Source organism: Dendrobates tinctorius, unplaced genomic scaffold, assembly GCF_039654945.1.
Source record: "Dendrobates tinctorius isolate UK_male_01 unplaced genomic scaffold, ASM3965494v1 ptg000059l, whole genome shotgun sequence".
In the NCBI taxonomy this organism is placed as follows: Eukaryota; Metazoa; Chordata; class Amphibia; order Anura; family Dendrobatidae; genus Dendrobates; species Dendrobates tinctorius.
In genome coordinates, this window is record NW_027361727.1 from 3,105,603 (window position 1) to 3,125,118 (window position 19,516).

At 43.4% G+C, this 19,516-nt stretch overlaps 1 protein-coding gene across 4 annotated transcripts in view; it reads right to left on the bottom strand.

The window, feature by feature from the left end:
• Positions 1-19,516, bottom strand: part of NELL1 (neural EGFL like 1) — an 860,783-nt gene that overhangs the window by 669,229 nt on the left and 172,038 nt on the right. For all 4 annotated transcript variants that reach the window (XM_073578304.1, XM_073578303.1, XM_073578306.1 and 1 more), the window contains one exon: positions 5,665-5,835. In XM_073578304.1, coding sequence (XP_073434405.1) covers positions 5,665-5,835 — 171 coding nt within the window. The remainder of the gene's footprint in view (positions 1-5,664; positions 5,836-19,516) is intronic.

A 19,516-nucleotide genomic window follows, 5' to 3' on the forward strand; every position in this document is an offset into this window, starting at 1 on the left:
ACCGCAGAGGTCTACGGCACAGAGCAGGTGTGTGCACAGCGACCGATGTAAACACACCAACTATTGCAAGTCAGGAGAAAAAGGCTTAATGGCCGCCCCCAGGTACACAGAACAGGTACAGGCTTTTAAGGAAGAGTGTTGTGGGCATGCTCAGTGCCCAGAGTTCATTGTACAGGAGGAGGAGGAGGTGAGCTGTGCCATCACCTATTGTGAATGGTGTATCTGGTGATATCTACTGTATACAGAGGTGTTATCAGCGTTTGTACAGGAGGAGGTGAGCTGTGATGTCAACTATTGTGAATGGTGGATCCTGTATTATCTACTGTATATAGAAGAGTTATCAGTCATTATACAGAAGGAGGAGGTGAGCTGTGACATCCCTTATAGTGAATGTGTTATCTATTGGATATAGAGGTGTCATCAGTCATTGTACAGGAGGAGGTGAGCTGTGACATCAGCTATTGTGAATGGTGGATCCTGTGTTATCTGCTGTATATAGAGGAGTTACCAGTCATTGTACAGGAGCTGTGACATCACTCATTGACAGTATTACCTATATAAAGGGGATAATAGCTGATTTTTATTAGCAGTCACGGGTAAGCATTTCGGTCAATACAGCTGACCTTTCTCAATACACCAACTGATCTTGAGGTGTCTGTATAAACATCACATGGGAGATAACCATAAGTTTGGACTTCTGGAATGTAAATATGTAAGGTCCCAATAAGATCCTATAAATATAAAAAAAAAATGGCCTGTGGTCACATCTAGATCCAGGAAGGGGTTCAATATATATGTGTCCAGACGAATATATCATATAGGTGTACTTCACCTCGTTAATTCAATAAAAATGTCATGAGTCACATCCGTGAGCTATTAGATTTGGTATTGCGGGTGGCACTATATTTAATGAGGACCTAGATCCAGGACCAGGGCACAGATCTTTGTCGGTGGTGGATAGCGGTATTTCCTGCCATACCAGAACACGGTGTCCGCCGTTTGTTCCAGGGCCCTTATATTTATAGGATCTTATTGGGACCTTACACATTTACATTCCAGAAGTCCAAATTTCTGGTGATCAGGCGCAGTCCGCGACCGCACATTGGCGCGGAATTCGAACGACGCACGCCACCGCTACCGTCGGTAGATCTATGGTGCTAGCCGCTGATCTCCAGATGGTTGCCACGGGTCATCTCCTTCTGCACGAAGGTCAGCGGTGACGCAGCCGGGAGATGAGGGAGAATGGCGCGGAATTTAACCCTCACTCACAGCGTGACGTAGTTCACTCATCTTTACTGAACAAGTTCTGTCACTCATAGTGGCAAGTAGTTCAGTCATTCTAGAATACCCGATGCATTAGCCTATGTGCACACGCTGCGGATTCTGCTGCGGATTGGCCCTGCAGATCCGCAGCAGTTCCGCAGACATTGTACAGTACCATGTTAGTCAATGGTATTTCAAATCCGCAGTGCATATGATGCGGATTTTGCCCTGCGGAAAAGCTGCGGTTTGAAATCTGCAGCATGTCAGTTCTTTCTGCGGATTCCGCTGCGGTTTGACACCTATTCCATTGTCCAGATGTCAAACCGCAGGGGAAAACCGCAGGCAAATCCGCAGATAAACCGCAGGTCACTTTACCTGCTGATGCGCATGGAAAAATCCGCAGGTGAATCTGCAGCGTGTGCACATAGCTTTAGAATCGGGCCACCATCTAGTATCTAATAATCTATGTGGCTCTTTGGATAAATGGTAAACTTGACCCTAATGTGGCAGGGGGTGATCTCAGACCAAGCAGGCGAAACCCAAGAAAACGTACAAGGGGGTGGAACATGGACGATCCTTGGAGACCTGGTGGGATGTGGAACCTCCAGCGCTGGAAAAAAACTCTTAAGAAAGGCCCAAGCACCTCATAGTTAACTCCGTACAACTTAAACAAGAGATAAAATCTCAGCTTTAATGACGCCGGTGATCCTGAGTGTGCGTGGCGCCATTCAGGAGCTGCATCTGCTGCCTCCAATTCACTTGACATGACACTTCGGAGAATCAGGGGCCGACGTCTATTATTTAAGATTTAAGAACAGATTATTGTTGCGCAGATCCTGCGCTTATTACATTTACCAAATGAGCCTGGGGATTCGTCGCAGGGAACGCATGAAAATAATGCAGATTTCTATTGCTTCTGATGTAAAAAGGTCGACATTTAAAGCGCAGAGAAAACAGAGCGAACTACTTAAGCACTTAGGGAGTACGCAGGAGAACGGAATAAACTCAAACGCTCGTACAAATAAAACACGCGACTTTATATTCCAGTGGAGAATTGCTGGCTTGATAAAAGTACACGGCTTCACTCCTGTACCTCACACACACTGCGGCAGATAAAACGAGACTTCAAAGAAAGGCTACAATGTTCACAGGAGCATCCACACAACTCACACCACCAACCTGGACCACAGCTCTGCCGGCAAGCAAGACTGTCACCAAAGGACAGACATGAAGCGTCCACAAAACATGGCTCCAACTGCAACTTATAAAGGTGTTATAACACTTATACTGGAAGGAAGAAACAACAACGTACGGATTACAGGGAGAACGGAACTATATAAGAAATAACGTCACTGTGTACATACATTACACATCCTGTATTATACTCCAGAGCTGCGCTCACTATTCTGCTGGTGCAGTCACTGTGTACATACATTACTGATCCTGAGTTACCTCTTGTATTATACTCCAGAGCTGCATTCACTATTCTGCTGGTGCAGTCACTGTGTACATACATTACATTACTGATCCTGAGTTACATCCTGTATTATACTCCAGAGCTGCACTCACTATTCTGCTGGTGCAGTCAGTGTGTGCAGACATTACATTACTGATCCTGAGTTACATCCTGTATTATACTCCAGAGCTGCACTCACTATTCTGCTGGTGCAGTCACTGTGTACATACATTACATTACTGACCCTGAGTTACATCCTGTATTATACTCCAGAGCTGCACTCACTATTCTGCTGGTGCAGTCACTGTGTACATACATTACATTACTGATCCTGAGTTCCATCCTGTATTATACTCCAGAGCTGCGCTCAGCATTCTGCTGGTGCAGTCGCTGTGTATATACATTACATTACTGACCCTGAGTTACATCCTGTATTATACCCCAGAGCTGCACTCACTATTCTGCTGGTGCAGTCACTGTACATACATTACTGATCCTGTACTGACCATGAGTAACATCCTGTATTATACTCCAGAGTTGCACTCACTATTCTGCTGGTGCAGTCACTGTGTGCATACATTACATTGCATTACTGACCCGGAGTTACATCCTGTATTATACCCCAGAGCTGCACTCACTATTCTGCTAGTTCAGTCACTGTGTACATACATTACATTACTGACCCTGAGTTACATCCTGTATTATACCCCAGAGCTGCACTCACTATTCTGCTGGTGCAGTCACTGTGTACATACATTACATTACTGATCCTGAGTGACCTCCTGTATTATACTCCAGAGCTGCACTCACTATTCTGCTGGTGCAGTCACTGTGTATATACATTACTGATCCTGTACTGATCCTGAGTTCCATCCTGTATTATACTCCAGAGCTGCACTCACTATTCTGCTGGTGCAGTCACTGTGTACATACATTACTGATCCTGTACTGATCCTGAGTTACATCCTGTATTATACCCCAGAGCTGCACTCACTATTGTGCTGGTGCAGTCACTGTGTACATACATTACTGATCCTGTACTGACCCTGAGTTACATCCTGTATTATACCCCAGAGCTGCACTCACTATTCTGCTGGTGCAGTCACTGTGTACATACATTACATTACTGATCCTGAGTGACCTCCTGTATTATACTCCAGAGCTGCACTCACTATTCTGCTGGTGCAGTCACTGTGTATATACATTACTGATCCTGTACTGATCCTGAGTTCCATCCTGTATTATACTCCAGAGCTGCACTCACTATTCTGCTGGTGCAGTCACTGTGTACATACATTACTGATCCTGTACTGATCCTGAGTTACATCCTGTATTATACCCCAGAGCTGCACTCACTATTGTGCTGGTGCAGTCACTGTGTACATACATTACATTACTGATCCTGAGTTACATCCTGTATTATACCCCAGAGCTGCACTCACTATTCTGCTGGTGCAGTCACTGTGTACATACATTACTGATCCTGTACTGACCCTGAGTTACATCCTGTATTATACCCCAGAGCTGCACTCACTATTCTGCTGGTGCAGACACTGTGTACATACATTACATTACTGATCCTGCACTGATACTGAGTTACACCCTGTATTATACCCCAGAGCAGCACTCACTATTCTGCTAGTGCAGTCACTGTGTACATACATTACATTACTGACCCTGAGTTACATCATGTATTATACCCCAGAGCTGCACTCACTATTCTGCTGGTGCAGTCACTGTGTACATACATTACATTACTGATCCTGAGTGACCTCCTGCATTATACTCCAGAGCTGCACTCACTATTCTGCTGGTGCAGTCACTGTGTACATACATTACATTACTGATCCTGAGTTACATCCTGTATTATGCTCCAGAGCTGCACTCACTATTCTGCTAGTGCAGTCACTGTGTACATACATTACATTACTGATCCTGAGTTACATCCTGTATTATACTCCAGAGCTGCACTCACTATTCTGCTGGTGCAGTCACTGTGTATATACATTACATTACTGACCCTGAGTTACATCCTGTATTATACTCCAGAGCTGCATTCACTATTCTGTTGGTGCAGTCACTACGTACATACATAACACTACCTCCTCCTTCCATCCTCTCTCAGGAGTGTAACTTGATGCACATTTACATTAAAATAAGCATTGCAGTGCTAAATGATTTGCACTGTGTCAGCATTTACAGAACACATTACTTCTTTTCTCCTTAAATGGAATCTCTTAAGGTCATGTGAAGAAACTCCTACAGTTCATTATTCAATTAAGCTTCAACACATCACACAAATACGCAAATTCTTAAAACCATTCCAATAAATTGTTTCATTCTAGAAAATTCCAAAAACAAAAGTCGACGCAAAAAAACCCCCAAAAAAACAAAAAAACACAGTTTATAATTGTTGCCCATTTGACCATGATAAAATTCAAACTTCCCGCAGCTACCACTAGAGGGAACTTACTGCATGCACATTATGGAGTTCAATGTATAAATCATGTACAGCGAGCTCCCCCTAGTGGCGGTTGCTGGAAAGCAGAATTTCATCATTTAATGCTGTGTTTATATCAAGGATTTGACTTTTTGTATCAGAAAAAAAGACCGCATCTGCAAGGAGGATATATTAAGAAATTAACAGAGAATGTATTATTTAAATAAGAACTTATATAGCGCAAATACACTTAAGAGGAATCATTTAGGTTTGACGATTGTGAAGGGGATACCGGACATCACCTAAGTAATCCATTAAGATCTTGGTTGCCCAACAACAGGAAGCTACAGCAAACTGTAAAGTACTGGGACATGATGCAGGATACATAGGGGAATTGCTAGACATGCAATTTTCCCATAAAATCATTAACATGCATTCCGTGTAGAACATCGCATTAAAAAATTGAAAATAAATCACAGTAAATCTTTCCAGAGTTTCTACTCACTTGTTGCAGTCCACGTGGATGAGGACGTGCGAGCCGCTGACCGTCAGAGCGATTTTGTGCCACTGCCCATCTGCCAGGCGATAGGGAAATGCTTCCGTTCTTGACTTTCCATTAAATCTGTAGTGGTATCTGATTTCATCCCTTAAACCGCTGCTTTCCAGTTCAAAGAAGCTGCGAGAAAACAGAAGGAAGATGAGTGAACGTCTCTCCGGTACGTGTAAAGTGCTCCCATCCGCGGTGCGGGGCTTGGAGTGCGCCATCTGCTCACATCAGTCCTACCCGAATCTCACAAAGGAAACGTTAGCTTCCTGCAGACTTACGTTATAAAGCATAAAAACTCAATTTTTCTCTCCAGCACTTTGAGAGAAACCTGGAAAGGCCAACACACACAAAAAAAAACATAATAAGAGGCTCTATAGCGAAGTGGGCACATCATTGTGCCGGGCTTAACCCCTTCAGGCACCCTAGGGTTATTTTTTACCCCCTCCAGAGAGGGGAGCCCTGCACAGGCTTTTACTACCCAACATAGCATGCCGATTATTCAGTGACCGTCCTAGGAGGCTAGTAAAAGAGTGAGGTTATAAACTTCCATCCAAAATCCTGTCTCTGATGATAAAGAGACTGCTGAAAACCCCTCCTGAAAGAACAGGGAAAAGGTGTAATAAAGAACCAGTGATCCGTGTGAAAACGCCAGAAGAGCTAATGCTATTTGTTCTTTATTAAAGTTCAAAATATGGAGAAAAAAAAATTTGCAAAATATCATTTAAAAATGCAAAGGAATAAACCTGATTTTAACAATAAGAATTTTTTTTGATGACGCATTCCTCCAGGGCTAAGCGTCCTCCAGAGATGCTAACAGCCCCAAATTTGGTGAGACTGTCTAGAATAAGTATAATAACAGGGATGTAAGGGGTAACGCGTTTCTACTTGTAGAGGATGACAAGCCAGGTATGGCATGTCAGAGCGAGGAGACTTATATGCCATGCATGCTCATCAGGAAAACGGGCAATTTGCATATTTCATTTCCCAGACGAGCGTGCATGACATAGAAAGTCTCCTCACACTGACATGCCAGGCCGGGCATGTCACGCTCCACAATGAGAAACGTTACCTATTAGATTCCAGTCTTAAGCCTCTCACCTAGTCAAATCAGATGTCATACTTTGCACTGAGGATGGGAAATGCCCCCCGAAACATGTGTCTATAAAATGAGATTCTGGTTAAGTCACGTGACAAGTCCCGCTAAAGGGTCGATACTGACTTGTAGGATTGCTACTTCCAATACGTGGCGATAAGAGTTCTAGTCCTCTTCCTCTCTGAAGATGCAATTTTCAGTACGAAAATAGGAGCAGTTTTTTGGGAAACTCTTGCCCAAAAGTGAATATTCCTGTTCAATTTCGGCTGTCGCTGGAGAAATCCTGGAGGTTGAACTTCTTGGTCGCTATTTTACCAACCCTAAGACATCGACCTAACAAACTTCTATAGACTTGATGAAGACCTAAAGGACGGTCTTTCGCCTTGGCGAGAACCTATGGGAACATTTCACGTATACGCCGAGATTTGTTGTGTGAAGGTAACAATCTCCCAACAATCTGTATGTAAAGCTTCATCATTTCATAAATGAAAAATTCTTCAGCTTTCAGATTGACTTTGTGTATCAAGGTTTACAAGTATGCTTGCCGTCAGTGAATGGAAACATCCAGAGGCTCAAAAAGACTCTACAAACCTAATACTTCACAGCTGATGACTTGCTACAATAGCATACATTAGAAACAGACAATGCCGTGAGATCAATAACATCAGAAAAAGCACAAATCTCCTTACTGTCTAGTTTGCTACAATGTATCATTCACAGCCCATGTTTCTCCATGGTAACAGACAACAAACAATCCCAGTGTAGTCTGACCTTGCAGTCACGGGTTACATTATTCTCTCTGCCCTGCTAATAAACTACAGACAATAGAAAATGGAGAGGACGGAAGTAGGGAACACGAGACTGCAGGATGAAGGCGACACATTCTGTAACCATGGAGACGTACAGCTTGGGGTAGGAGCTGCATACACAAAACAAATTTTTAAAGAAACTTTTTTGTTTACGCATGTATTTAAAGAAATAAAGGAAAATTTGGTTGCAAAAGTATACACGCCCTTTAACTCTAAAAGCAGGTTGGCCTCCTGCATCTTTGATGGCTCAGCGTGATGGATGTACCCCTGCATTTGCGGCTTGTTCGTTCTCCCCCCGCACATTTACGTCGCTGCAGACCGCGCCGCCGCCTTCTCCACACACAATGCCAAATTAAAATATTTTCCGCGTTTCGTCCAGAACACCTTTTATTTTGAGCCATTCAGCCGGGGACGCGGAGATCTATGGAGTGCCTTTGTTAAGTGGCATTGGCCGATAATTCAGAAGTGATTTCCCCCAGGCATGTAGGCACAAATATCTGCAGCATCCATCAACCTCTCGGCTGAACGCTGCGCTCAGATGCCGCCGCTCGACCTGTGACATTTACAGCTTTACCACTGAAGCACGTTTCCGCTATGCAGCTGTGACACGTTACAATAGTAGAAAGCTCGGGAATTATTCAGAGAGGAACCCAAAGCCAACAGATGACAAAGCCCCGCCACCGACTCACACGACCACAGTCAGGCTTATTTACCGACTCCTAAAGGCGCAGATGTACGATAATTACAAGCTAAACCCATCCAGATGACTCCTGTAATGAATCTCCGCCACTTCTTCATTCCGATACCCTCATTATCCCCGAGCAGAAGTTTCAGACTCTAATCCAAAGAGCGGCCACACAAAAGAAAAAATCTTTACTCATTGAGACAGCCACCATTACTTCAAGTTGTCTGATCCATAGCGGTTTTTCTACTAAGATGATTGAATGGTAATATGACCTTTAAAAAGTCTTAAAAGTGAACATTTGCCTTTGAAGAACAGCACTCGTGTCACTGGCTGAGATACAGCCTGCCTATAAACACCACTAGAGGGAGCTCACTGCATACTGATTTACTATTGACTTCAATGTATATTCAGTATGCAGTAAACTCCTGAGCTCCCCTAGTGGCAGTCACATTTTGACACAATCACCTACAAATTGCACTGCATGCAGCGAGTGCAGCTCTGGATTACCGGTGTATGTACGTTACATTACTTGTTCTCTACCGATTCAGAGGTACAGCCACAAATCAGGCAGAAAGTAGAGCGTGCAAGATTATTTCCAGCCAGATTTACATATGGCGGCTTCTACACTAGATTTCTCATGACTGGCACAATGGATGCTCACCAAATAATACATTGAATATTCAATGGAAGACTAGTGTCTGCACAGCCGTACCACTACTTCCATATATAAAGACCTGCTGACAGGTTTCCTTTAAATATGAATGAGTGATTCTATTTAAAGGGATTGTCTGGCCTTAGGCTATAAGTTTGCAGTCCGTGCATTTGACTACAGACTTGTGAATCCTCATCGCACACTGTGAGGATTCGCCGATGTCGGAAGCATCGAGTTTGTGACTGCAAGAATGCAATTTGCATACATGTGGTCACGTGCACCCTTTCCTAAATGCTAGTGTACTGAATGAGGTTGGACACGTCTAGTCGGAAGGTGGCCGAAAGTATCCAAATCCCATACATGCCAAAACATGACCGACTACCCCAGATACCTTAAAAAGAGAATCCTCAAAGCGTGTAGCACGCGATGTGAGGATTCACAAGTCTTCTGTCATGCTGACACTGTTCGTGATAGGGAAATGGGTCCTGAACCATCCCTAGGACTGGAGGGCCCTAACTATCCCTGCTCCCCAAAAGGTACCTCTAATGGTGAGGAGGTTTGAGCCACCAACCTTACTGTTCTCCTGTTATTTCCTAAGCTGTCCCCTCCCCCAGGACACCTGGGAAAAATATTCTTATATATTATCATGTAAAACAGGGATAACAGAAAGCAACAAACATACATAAACACTCACCAAAGGTAGATAGATATATAGAGAAGGATAGGAATGTACCAACTAACTGGAAATAGGACAAAGAGGAAAGCATACACCTGAAAACAGCATGCTATTCAGCACAGAGTCTCCAAGGAGCTAGGAAGCAAAGCTTTCATTGGAAAAGCAGAGAAGGTCTGGTCAGGTTTTATAGGGAGAGGTAATGACCAGATCCGAAGCAGCTGAAATGTTGCTGCAAGTTTCTGACCAGCATCGAACGGATTGTTAACCTCTCCAGTACCAAAGGAAATCAAATTCATTAATATAAGACACAAACACACAGGCTAAATGGAAGACCTGCGATTCACAATACGTAGTGATCTTCTAACCCCACATCTCTCAGGAGGATGTGACACACTCGTGACATCTGCAGTCACATAGAATAATAGCAGACAAGGAGCCTAAGTAAAAGTTTTTATATTTGGGATCACTATTATGTATTGATATGATGCATTTGGGGTGTAGTTGAAACAATTTTTTAAAAATGCAATTTTTCATGCATTCTCTGTTTTCACAGATAAAACACTGATTTCAAATCTGCAGCAAAACCAAAAACGCCCCAAGGGAAAAAAAAAAAAAAAAGATGATGCTGGAACAATATTTGGAACTGAGCTGTGTAATGCAAGATCTGGTAGGTACTACGCCTCTGTCAATTGCATGGTGTAGTAGTCGCCCAGTGTGAACACTGCACATGACCTTTAATCAGCCTGCCAGACTATGGCTCCCTCTGCCGCAGCTGGAGGGGTCTGTGCCTGCTGAGCCGACACATGAGGAGGAGACAAGTCGGTGCAAACGATCAGAGTAAATTAGTTTTAGCAGGTGCCATGAAGACGTCGGGGACTTTACTCCAACCAGAAAGTAATGTTATTATCCCGTCTGCAGCTGTAATGCTGCACAATGATCCGGCCGCTGTCACCCTGTATTTATTAAGCCTCATCTTTTACATTCCCGCAATCAGTGGCGACATTTCTCATGTTTTTCCACCAAGGACGATCAGCGGCAACCAAATCACTCAGGCGGTCTACAGAGACCTCAGCGTTCACGCTGTAACGCTCTCCAGACACAATTATTGGCATATTGCTAAAGAGCAGCAAAGAAATGCAAGAAAAAAATAATATGTTTAGATTTCTACACGAAGCATGTGTTCAGATGTAGCAGAGCTGAGAGTGTTATGTAACGTCTGCATTGTTTAAGCATCAAGATGGTAAAAAATTATCATGCCTTTACATGCAAACTGCGGGATATCACCTTATATTATCAGCGGGACTTGTGCTCAATAACCAAACGGAGCTCTGTACAGTTGTTGCCAAAAGTCAGGAAACTGACAAATTTTGAAATTTTGGCTTTCACAGAGTTTGCCACTTCAGTTTTTATAGTGGACATTTGCATTACCTGTAAATTGTTATGGAGAGTGATCATATAAATTGCAAAAATTGCAGTCATTCCTTGCCTTGAAAATCATCTTAATCCCAAACACCTCTTTTCCACTGATTTTCAGCACTGCCACAAAATTACCTTCTTACTTCGTATGAGTGATATTCTCGCTAGCTTGGGAGAAAGTGTTAATGAGGACAAGGCAGCTGTTATCAATCGAGCAATAAGAGCAGACTGGCTGTTTTACAAGTGGTCTGGTGCTTAAGATCATTGACTTTTTCTGTCAACCTCCGAGAAACGTGCAGTCATTATTGTTTTGCATCAAAAGGGATTTACAGGTAAGGGCATTGCTGCTAGTAAGATTGCTTCTAAATCAACCATTTGTCAGATCAAGAGCTTCAAAAGCAGAGGTTCAATTGCTTTGAAGGCAGCATCAGGGCACTCAAGTAAGTGCAGGAGGATTCAGCTACAGGAACAATTTAACACCAGTGCAGAGCTTGCTCAGGAATGACAGCAGGCAGGTGTTAGTGCATTTTGTAAGCAGGAGGAGGCAAAGGTTTTTAGAGGTTTAACTGTATCAAGAAGGGCTTCAAAGAAGCTACTCCAAGAAAAACATCAATGAAAATTGGACTTTGTGCAGTTAGTACAAGGATTGGACTGTAGAGGACTGGGATATAGTAATTCTATCTGATGAAGCAGACTGCAGACTGGGACATCTAGAAGAATGGTTGGCTGGAGAAGAAAAGGTGAGCACAACCATGAGTCCTTTGTCTGCCAACTTTAAAGCTACCTGAGACCATTCACGTGGCGGGGGGGGGGGTTTCATCCATGGAGAATTTTACCTAAGAACACAGCTATGTATAAGGAATGGGATCTATACATCCTGAGTGAAGAACAATTTTTTTCCCCAGCGTGATGGAGACCATGTCACAAGGCAAAAGTAATGAATAAGTGCCTCAGGGAACAAAACATTAAAATGTTAGGTCAATGGCCAGGAAACTCCCCAGATCCCAATCCGTTTCAGAACCTGTGGACAATCCTCAAAGTGACAAACAAAAATGGAGAAATTGTGATAAACTTCAACTCTCCAAGCACTGATTAGGAAAGAATAGTTGGTCATCAGTCAGGATTTCGCCCAAAAGAAGATATCCAGCTACCAGAGAAAAGGGCAGAAGTCTTGAAAAGTAGCGGTCTACACTGTAGTTATTGTATCTTTAAATAAACTTGATATATTGGTCATTAAAAGTGTAAATAATTATGAATCATCCGACTAAAAGTTCCAAAAAACACTGAATGTGAAAACCACAATTTGAGTCAGTCTCTAAACTTTTGGCCACAACTAACATCCGACAAACCAACCTAGCTCTGCACAACTGGTGAAGCCCAACGCCATCACATGTGACAAAATGGCAGAATCAAATAGATTGTTCTTCTTTTAATAATTTATAGCTTTAATGTCTGTAAAGACTTTCTGGTCTATTGACCAAATCCCAGAACCCTTTGTGAGCTTTGATCAAAGAGGAGTAGAAGCTGTAAGACAGAGCTTACTGCATGTGTTGGGGGGACACTCGCTTAGCAACGAGATGAAGGCACACGGGCACTTCTCTGCCGTTATTATAACCCCCTTGTCTGGAGTTACCTTCCTTGAGCTTCTGCTCCACACACTGATCTCCTGTCAGTCCTGGTTCCCAGGGAAGCTGCTAAACTGGTATCACCGTCCCGGACAATGCCTTGCTCACCAAGCCACCTGATAGTTTCAGACCCTCAGACGGACGGTAGCTTCCCCAACACAGTGCCGTCACAGACTCTGCCAGTCCATGGTATCACCCTGTGCTCTTCAGGAAGTCTGTCCCCCTCTGGGACCTTCCAACACATAGACCTTTCAGGACCTTCGTCAACAATGAACAGGTGACCCAAACCCTGGTCACATTATGCAGCTGTAACCACCCCCATAGATGGGCGGTGTGTGTGATTAGTCAGTCCTGCCCAGCTCTCCGTCTAACCCTGTAAGCCCCCTTATAAACTACACAAACACTTGTCAAACTACAAGTCCCAGAGCAACATTACCGGCTTACAGCGCAGAGGACCCCCTCTGCGACACATACCGGCCATTCACAATGACACCGGTCACTGTCTCAGCATCATAGTTACGCCTCCGTGCATATCTTGAGGAGCATATACAGCGCCCCCTAGCTGTAACAGGGGTAACTGCCTCACAAGGGGGATAATTACTTCACATGATCTAGACTGTATGCTTCTGTTAATACATCCAAGAATTGTATTTGCCTTTTGCTGCTGCATCACACTGTTGACTCATGTGCAGTCTGTGATCTATTAGTATACCCAAGTCTTTTTCACAAGTGCTGTTGCTTAGCCCTATTTCTCCCATTCTGTATATGCTTTTTTCATTTTTATTGCCCAGATGTAGTACTTTGCATTTTTCCCTGTTAAAAACCATTCTGTTAGTTGCTGCCCACTGCTCCAGTTTATTTATATCTTTTTGAATCCTCTCTCTCTCTTCTCTAGTAATTAGCTATCCTTTCAAGCTTTGTGTCATCAGCAAATTTAATCAGTTTACCCTCAATTCCTTCATCTAAATCATTGATAAAGATGTTGAACAATTCAGGGCCCAGAACAGTGCCCTGTGATACCCTAACCTGAGACATTCTTCCAACTGGATGTGCAGCCATTAACAATCTTCCACCTTTGAATCTTTCTTCCCTCCCCCCTGGATTTCTCTATTAATGCAATTTAAGGACTACATTTCTTATGTGCGTTACTTTAAGAAACAGCCTTATCTGCCGCACCACCATGTCTAATCTCGTTATAAATATTATTTATTAAGATGCAGGTTAAGAAACATCTGTTCCTCCCTGGATCTAGATCCTAATCATAAAGAGGAACCTATAGGAAGAGATTGCGTTTGATGCCGAGACTGAAATTTTTATCCGCGGAGGTTCAGATCTACAGCTCAAAAACAAGGGAATTATCAAGTGGGAAGTCTTGGCACAAATTAATATTTCCAGTTTCCATCGGCAGGCAGCCCCCGATATCACAAAGAGCCCTTCACCCGCATGGAAGAAACAAAACCATCAAGCGTCCAACATAGTGAATCTCCAACAAATATGCTCAACCTGGAGGATTACAGCGAGCGAGGACTACCGAATATCGATTAAGGCCACAACCCACACGGACACGTCGACTTGTCACCTTGTTATAATGAGCAGAGAGCAGGCGCAGAGATACTGGGGGCACAGGACAGACAGGCGACACTTTTTTGTGGGGCTTTGATAATCATTACATTAGTTGTCGCTCAGATTCCACCCCCCACAAAAAAATAGAGGATTTAACTTTGCACAGTTTTTTGGTTTTCCTTTTGGAAATTGAAGCCCCAAAATTGGCCTGTATTTAGGATGGCATGCCGCGGTTATGAAGGTTAAAGGGCAGCAGATCAGATAATTGACGCTACCCCATCCACAAGCTATACTGATGTCCAAACATCCATCACTTACTCCAAGTCATTTCAGATAATACATGGTATTAACAGGATCATGGAACGGTGCGTTTTAGAGGACTAGTCACCGTGGTTGGACATTGCAGCCTTCTTTCCAAAGTGTTTTCTTATCTGTATATAGGGGAAAAACAGGCAACCAATCAGACCAGGCTAGTGACATCAGCAAGATCCAACCCCAGTGATTTGTCCTCTAAGACGCATCGATAAACAGGATGCAAAGAGACCAAGCAAAATAGTGCATGAAATGCAGAATATCATGCCGCTGCAATGCAGGTAACTGCAGGCTCCACAGGATGGCAGTAGAGTGGAAGCAGGACTGCGCCTAAACAGAGCTGGCCTGCAGTGCAGCAGCAAGACTACCACAGGTGGCAGTGGAATAGTCAAACAAGCCGGGTCAAATCCTAGACTGTATTACAGTAATAAAGGAATCTGCAAACTCACGGTCAGAGACAAGCCAGGGGATCAGCAATGGTAGGAAGTGGATAAGACAAAAGACAGAAGCAGGTCAGGATGCAAGCCAAGTCAAAACCAGGGAGTCAGCACAGTAAAGGGAAACACTTGGTCAGGACGGGAATGGGGGAAAACAGAGACACGGGTTCAGACAGCAAACGCAGCAGGACCAATCAGAGCAATCAGAGTCAGCTACAGCAGCCCTAGGCAAAAATTATAACTGACATAGCCTGCAGGAAACAGTGGTGATAAATAGCAAACCTGGACCCAGACTGAGACAGGTTAACCCCTACATGACCAGACCAGGAAAAGGGAAAAACAGGACTCAAACCCTGGTCTGGATCATGACACAGAGAAAGAAGAAGAAAGTGGATAAGAAGGGGAGATAGAAGAAAGATTGATATACAAACAGAGAGATAAACAGATGATGGGAAGAATAAAATAACATAACAGATAAAACAAATGGAAATCTGAAAATAATCCTGGCAGATATAAATGCAGTGGGAGCCTCGATAACATAGGACACAGATACTCAGCCCCACTTGTTCTCGCTCCTTTATGTAAATGTGCCAGGCTTTGCCTCTTTCCAATGTCGTCCATTTATAAAACACACAGGTGTGAACGCCTCAGCCTTGCTTGGTGAAACTGCGCAACTGATCGGAAGCACGTCTGTCTTTCCTGCAGCAAACAGCTGCTCCCTTGTTATTACAACTTGTCTCCAAAGCCATCTCCTGGCACATTAACGTTAAATATTACAGGCAGCTCCAATGCAATATGCTGAGAATAACCCAGGAGCGGCCTACGCCAGTATGTTCACTGGTAATGTATATAGGACACGTAACAATCCCAGCAAGAGGGAGAAGTTACAATGTATCCAACGATGGAGGAGACCTCACCAGTGATGCCATCACCCAAACTGGAGGAGCGGTGTCATCAGTGCCTGGACTGTGTATATTCTCAATTATAGCCCATTGGAGGCCTCTCATCCAGCCAAATCAGATCTCTTGCTTTGCAATGATGAGAGGCAAACACCCAGAAACACGTGTCTGAAAATGGAGTTTATGGTTTGGCTTCTTATCTTAAGTCATGTGTGCAAGGCTCATTAAAGGGTCAATGTTGACTTTTAGAAAAACTACATCCAAAAGGTGGCGCTAGAGTTCAAGTCTTCATCACTTTAAAGCTGGAATACTAGACACGACCCATTGACAAAAGTGGCGCTGATTCCTTGAAACAGGATGGTAGTGGCTGTGTTTCCCAGCAAGACACTATAGAATAGTTGTAGCAGAGTTCAGACACTGCAAAACTGTACAACACTTCCACATAGCTTAAAGGAAATCATTGAGGTCTCCAGCTTCTGTGCAGCAAACTAGGAGTTAAATCATTAGGTCGGCGTTAATTTGGCAGCAGCTGGCAGCAATCATTTAATAAACTGGGTGATGAATGGCCACCAAGCCCCGATGCCGCTAACACCAGATGCCCCTTACAAGACTTTCTCACCTTGATGAATGGGACCAATTTCTATATTGTAGCCATTAGGACGGGCATTGATCTTCATTTGCCAATATCAGACGCTCCGGCCAAATCCACAGAGCAGCAGCGATCGCCCCCTCCCCCATCGCTGTTTTTTTTTTTCTTTTCACCAAATTGAGCCTTTTTCCTTTGCAGGAAAGTTTCTCTCCGCTGCGAGATGAGAGTCATTTACAAGACGTGAATGTAAAATGGAACATATGTACGGGTAATTTGTGAGGCGTTAGCAAATGTTAATACTGGCATGTTCCAGGGTTTTGCTCCAAAATCCCCATCAAGGCTCATCAGACACACACTAAATTATCCAAGTAGCAATTAGATGTTGTAAAGTGGTTTCCAGCAGGCAGAGAGGAGAGCAAGGTGCAAAGTCGCCCCAGGGAAGAAGCTGCTATTCAGCAGAAGACGACGCATAATCTACAAGAGCTGGAGAATAGAAGACGTCCTCTATACAGAGGTGTGAGGACTAACGCAAACCAGCCATCATGGGGGCACAGCCCATGGATACCACCGGCACTGCATCCTAAAATATTAATAGAAGAGCCTTTTTCCAGAGCTCTATGTCGGCTTAACCTGCGCAATTACCACAGTGATGCGATTTTATGCCAAAAGGACGACATGGAGGCAGATGCAAGTCGTTCTATACAACGGCACCATTTATAGAGACTGAAACCGGAAACATTGAGCATGTAATCCACAAAAATTATCAAAAAATGTATTTTTGTAAATAAATAGTCCATAGTCTATAATGCAATACACACATCAGACAAGACAGAGCTATTCAGATCAGGTCTTAGGTGCACCAAAAACGTGGTGTAACAGACACTGACACAGTGACACAGGGTCAGGAGCCTCACATCAGGCTAAATGCATAAGTACTGTACTGATCCTGAGTTACATCCTGTATTATCCTCCAGAGTTGCACTCACTATTCTGCTGGTGCAGTCACTGTGTACATACATTACATTACTGATCCTGAGTTACATCCTGTATTATACCCCAGAGCTGCACTCACTATTCTGCTGGTGCAGTCACTGTGTACACACATTACATTACTGATCATGAGTTACATCCTGTATTATACCCCAGAGCAGCACTCACTATTCTGCTGGTTCACGCACTGTGTATATACATTATATTACTGATCCTGAGTTACATCCTGTATTATATCCCAGAGCTGCACTCACTATTCTGCTGGTGCAGTCACTGTGTACATACATTACATTACTGATCCTGAGTTACATCCTGTATTATACCCCAGAGCTGCACTCACTATTCTGCTGGTGCACTCACTGTGTACATACATTACATTACTGATCCTGAGTTACATCCTGTATTATACTCCAGAGCTGCACTCACTATTCTGCTGGTGCAGTCACTGTGTACATACATTACTGATCCTGAGTTACCGCCTGTATTATACTCCAGAGCTGCACTCACTATTCTGCTGGTGCAGTCACTGTGTACATACATTACTGATCCGGAGTTACATCCTGTATTATACTCCAGAGCTGCACTCACTATTCCGCTGGTGGAGTCACTGTGTATATATATTACTGATCCTGAGTTACCTCCTGTATTATACTCCAGAGCTGCACTCACTATTCTGCTGGTGCAGACACTGTGTACTGTACATACATTACTGATCCTTAGTTAACTCGTGTATTATACCCCAGAGCTGCGCTCACAATTCTGCTGGTGGAGTCACTGTGTACATACATTACATTACTGATCCTGAGTTACATCCTGTATTATACTCCAGAGCTGCACTCACAATTCTGCTGGTGCAATCACTGTGTACATACATTACATTACTGATCCTGAGTTACATCCTGTATTATACTCCAGAGCTGCACTCACTATTCTGCTGGTGCAGTCACTGTGTACATACATTACATTACTGATCCTGAGTTACATCCTGTATTATACTCCAGAGCTGCACTCACAATTCTGCTGGTGCAGTCAATGTGTACATACATTACATTACTGATCCTGAGTTACATCCTGTATTATACTCCAGAGCTGCGCTCACAATTCTGCTGGTGGAGTCACTGTGTACATACATTACTGATCTTGAGTTACATCCTGTATCTCTTTTATTATAAAATATCAAAAACAACACAACACTCCAGAAAAGAAAACACATAAACCAAAATACACACATTAATCATACACTTAGGACATACAGGAGCTTGTGCAAAACCGCAACTTGTTATAGTCCCCAAGCTTTCCAGCTTAGGGGACCCCCAGCAGGAACTTTCCAACAGAAAACTTTTCCCATAAAATAATGAAAAACAGTTTTTAATCTTTCACCCCCATTCACTGTCTTTCACTCCCCATTCACACTTCCACCCATACCTATATACAGGAAAACAAAAATAATATTATTGGCCCATGCTGCCTTAAATAAACCTAGCCAATTCTTTTTTGGCAAAATTACCTACACCAGCTTAACACCTCTATACATACATATATATTTTTTTTTTTTTTAATTATTTTTGCCACCACCCACACCACAGGTCCATAAATGTCCATGGCCTTATCACGTCTAGGCCTGATGAGCAAGAAAGTTTATGCCCATAAGCAAAACCCTCACCCATTTGCCCCCGATGTGCTCAAAAATGGTCCATTTTCCATAATTTCCATGGTCCATGGTATATGGTATATCCATTCGCCACTTTCCCCTTGGTTTAGGGTCCTTTTACTTTTTTTTTCCCGCTCTCACCCCCCCATTCACCCCCCTCCCAACCTCACTACGCCCCCCCATGCACCTCTGACTACGGAAAAGAATAACAACACATACTACAATACATATACTACAATACATATTACAATGCAATATTACAATGCAATGTCATTACATCATTTGCTTTACTGAATAATGCCACACCACAAACCTTTACTTACAGGCCCAAGTTCAGTGCCTGCAAGCCCAATATCCATTATTTCTCTATCTCAAAACAAAAATCTAGGTGTGCCATGCAGTAGCCCACCGCC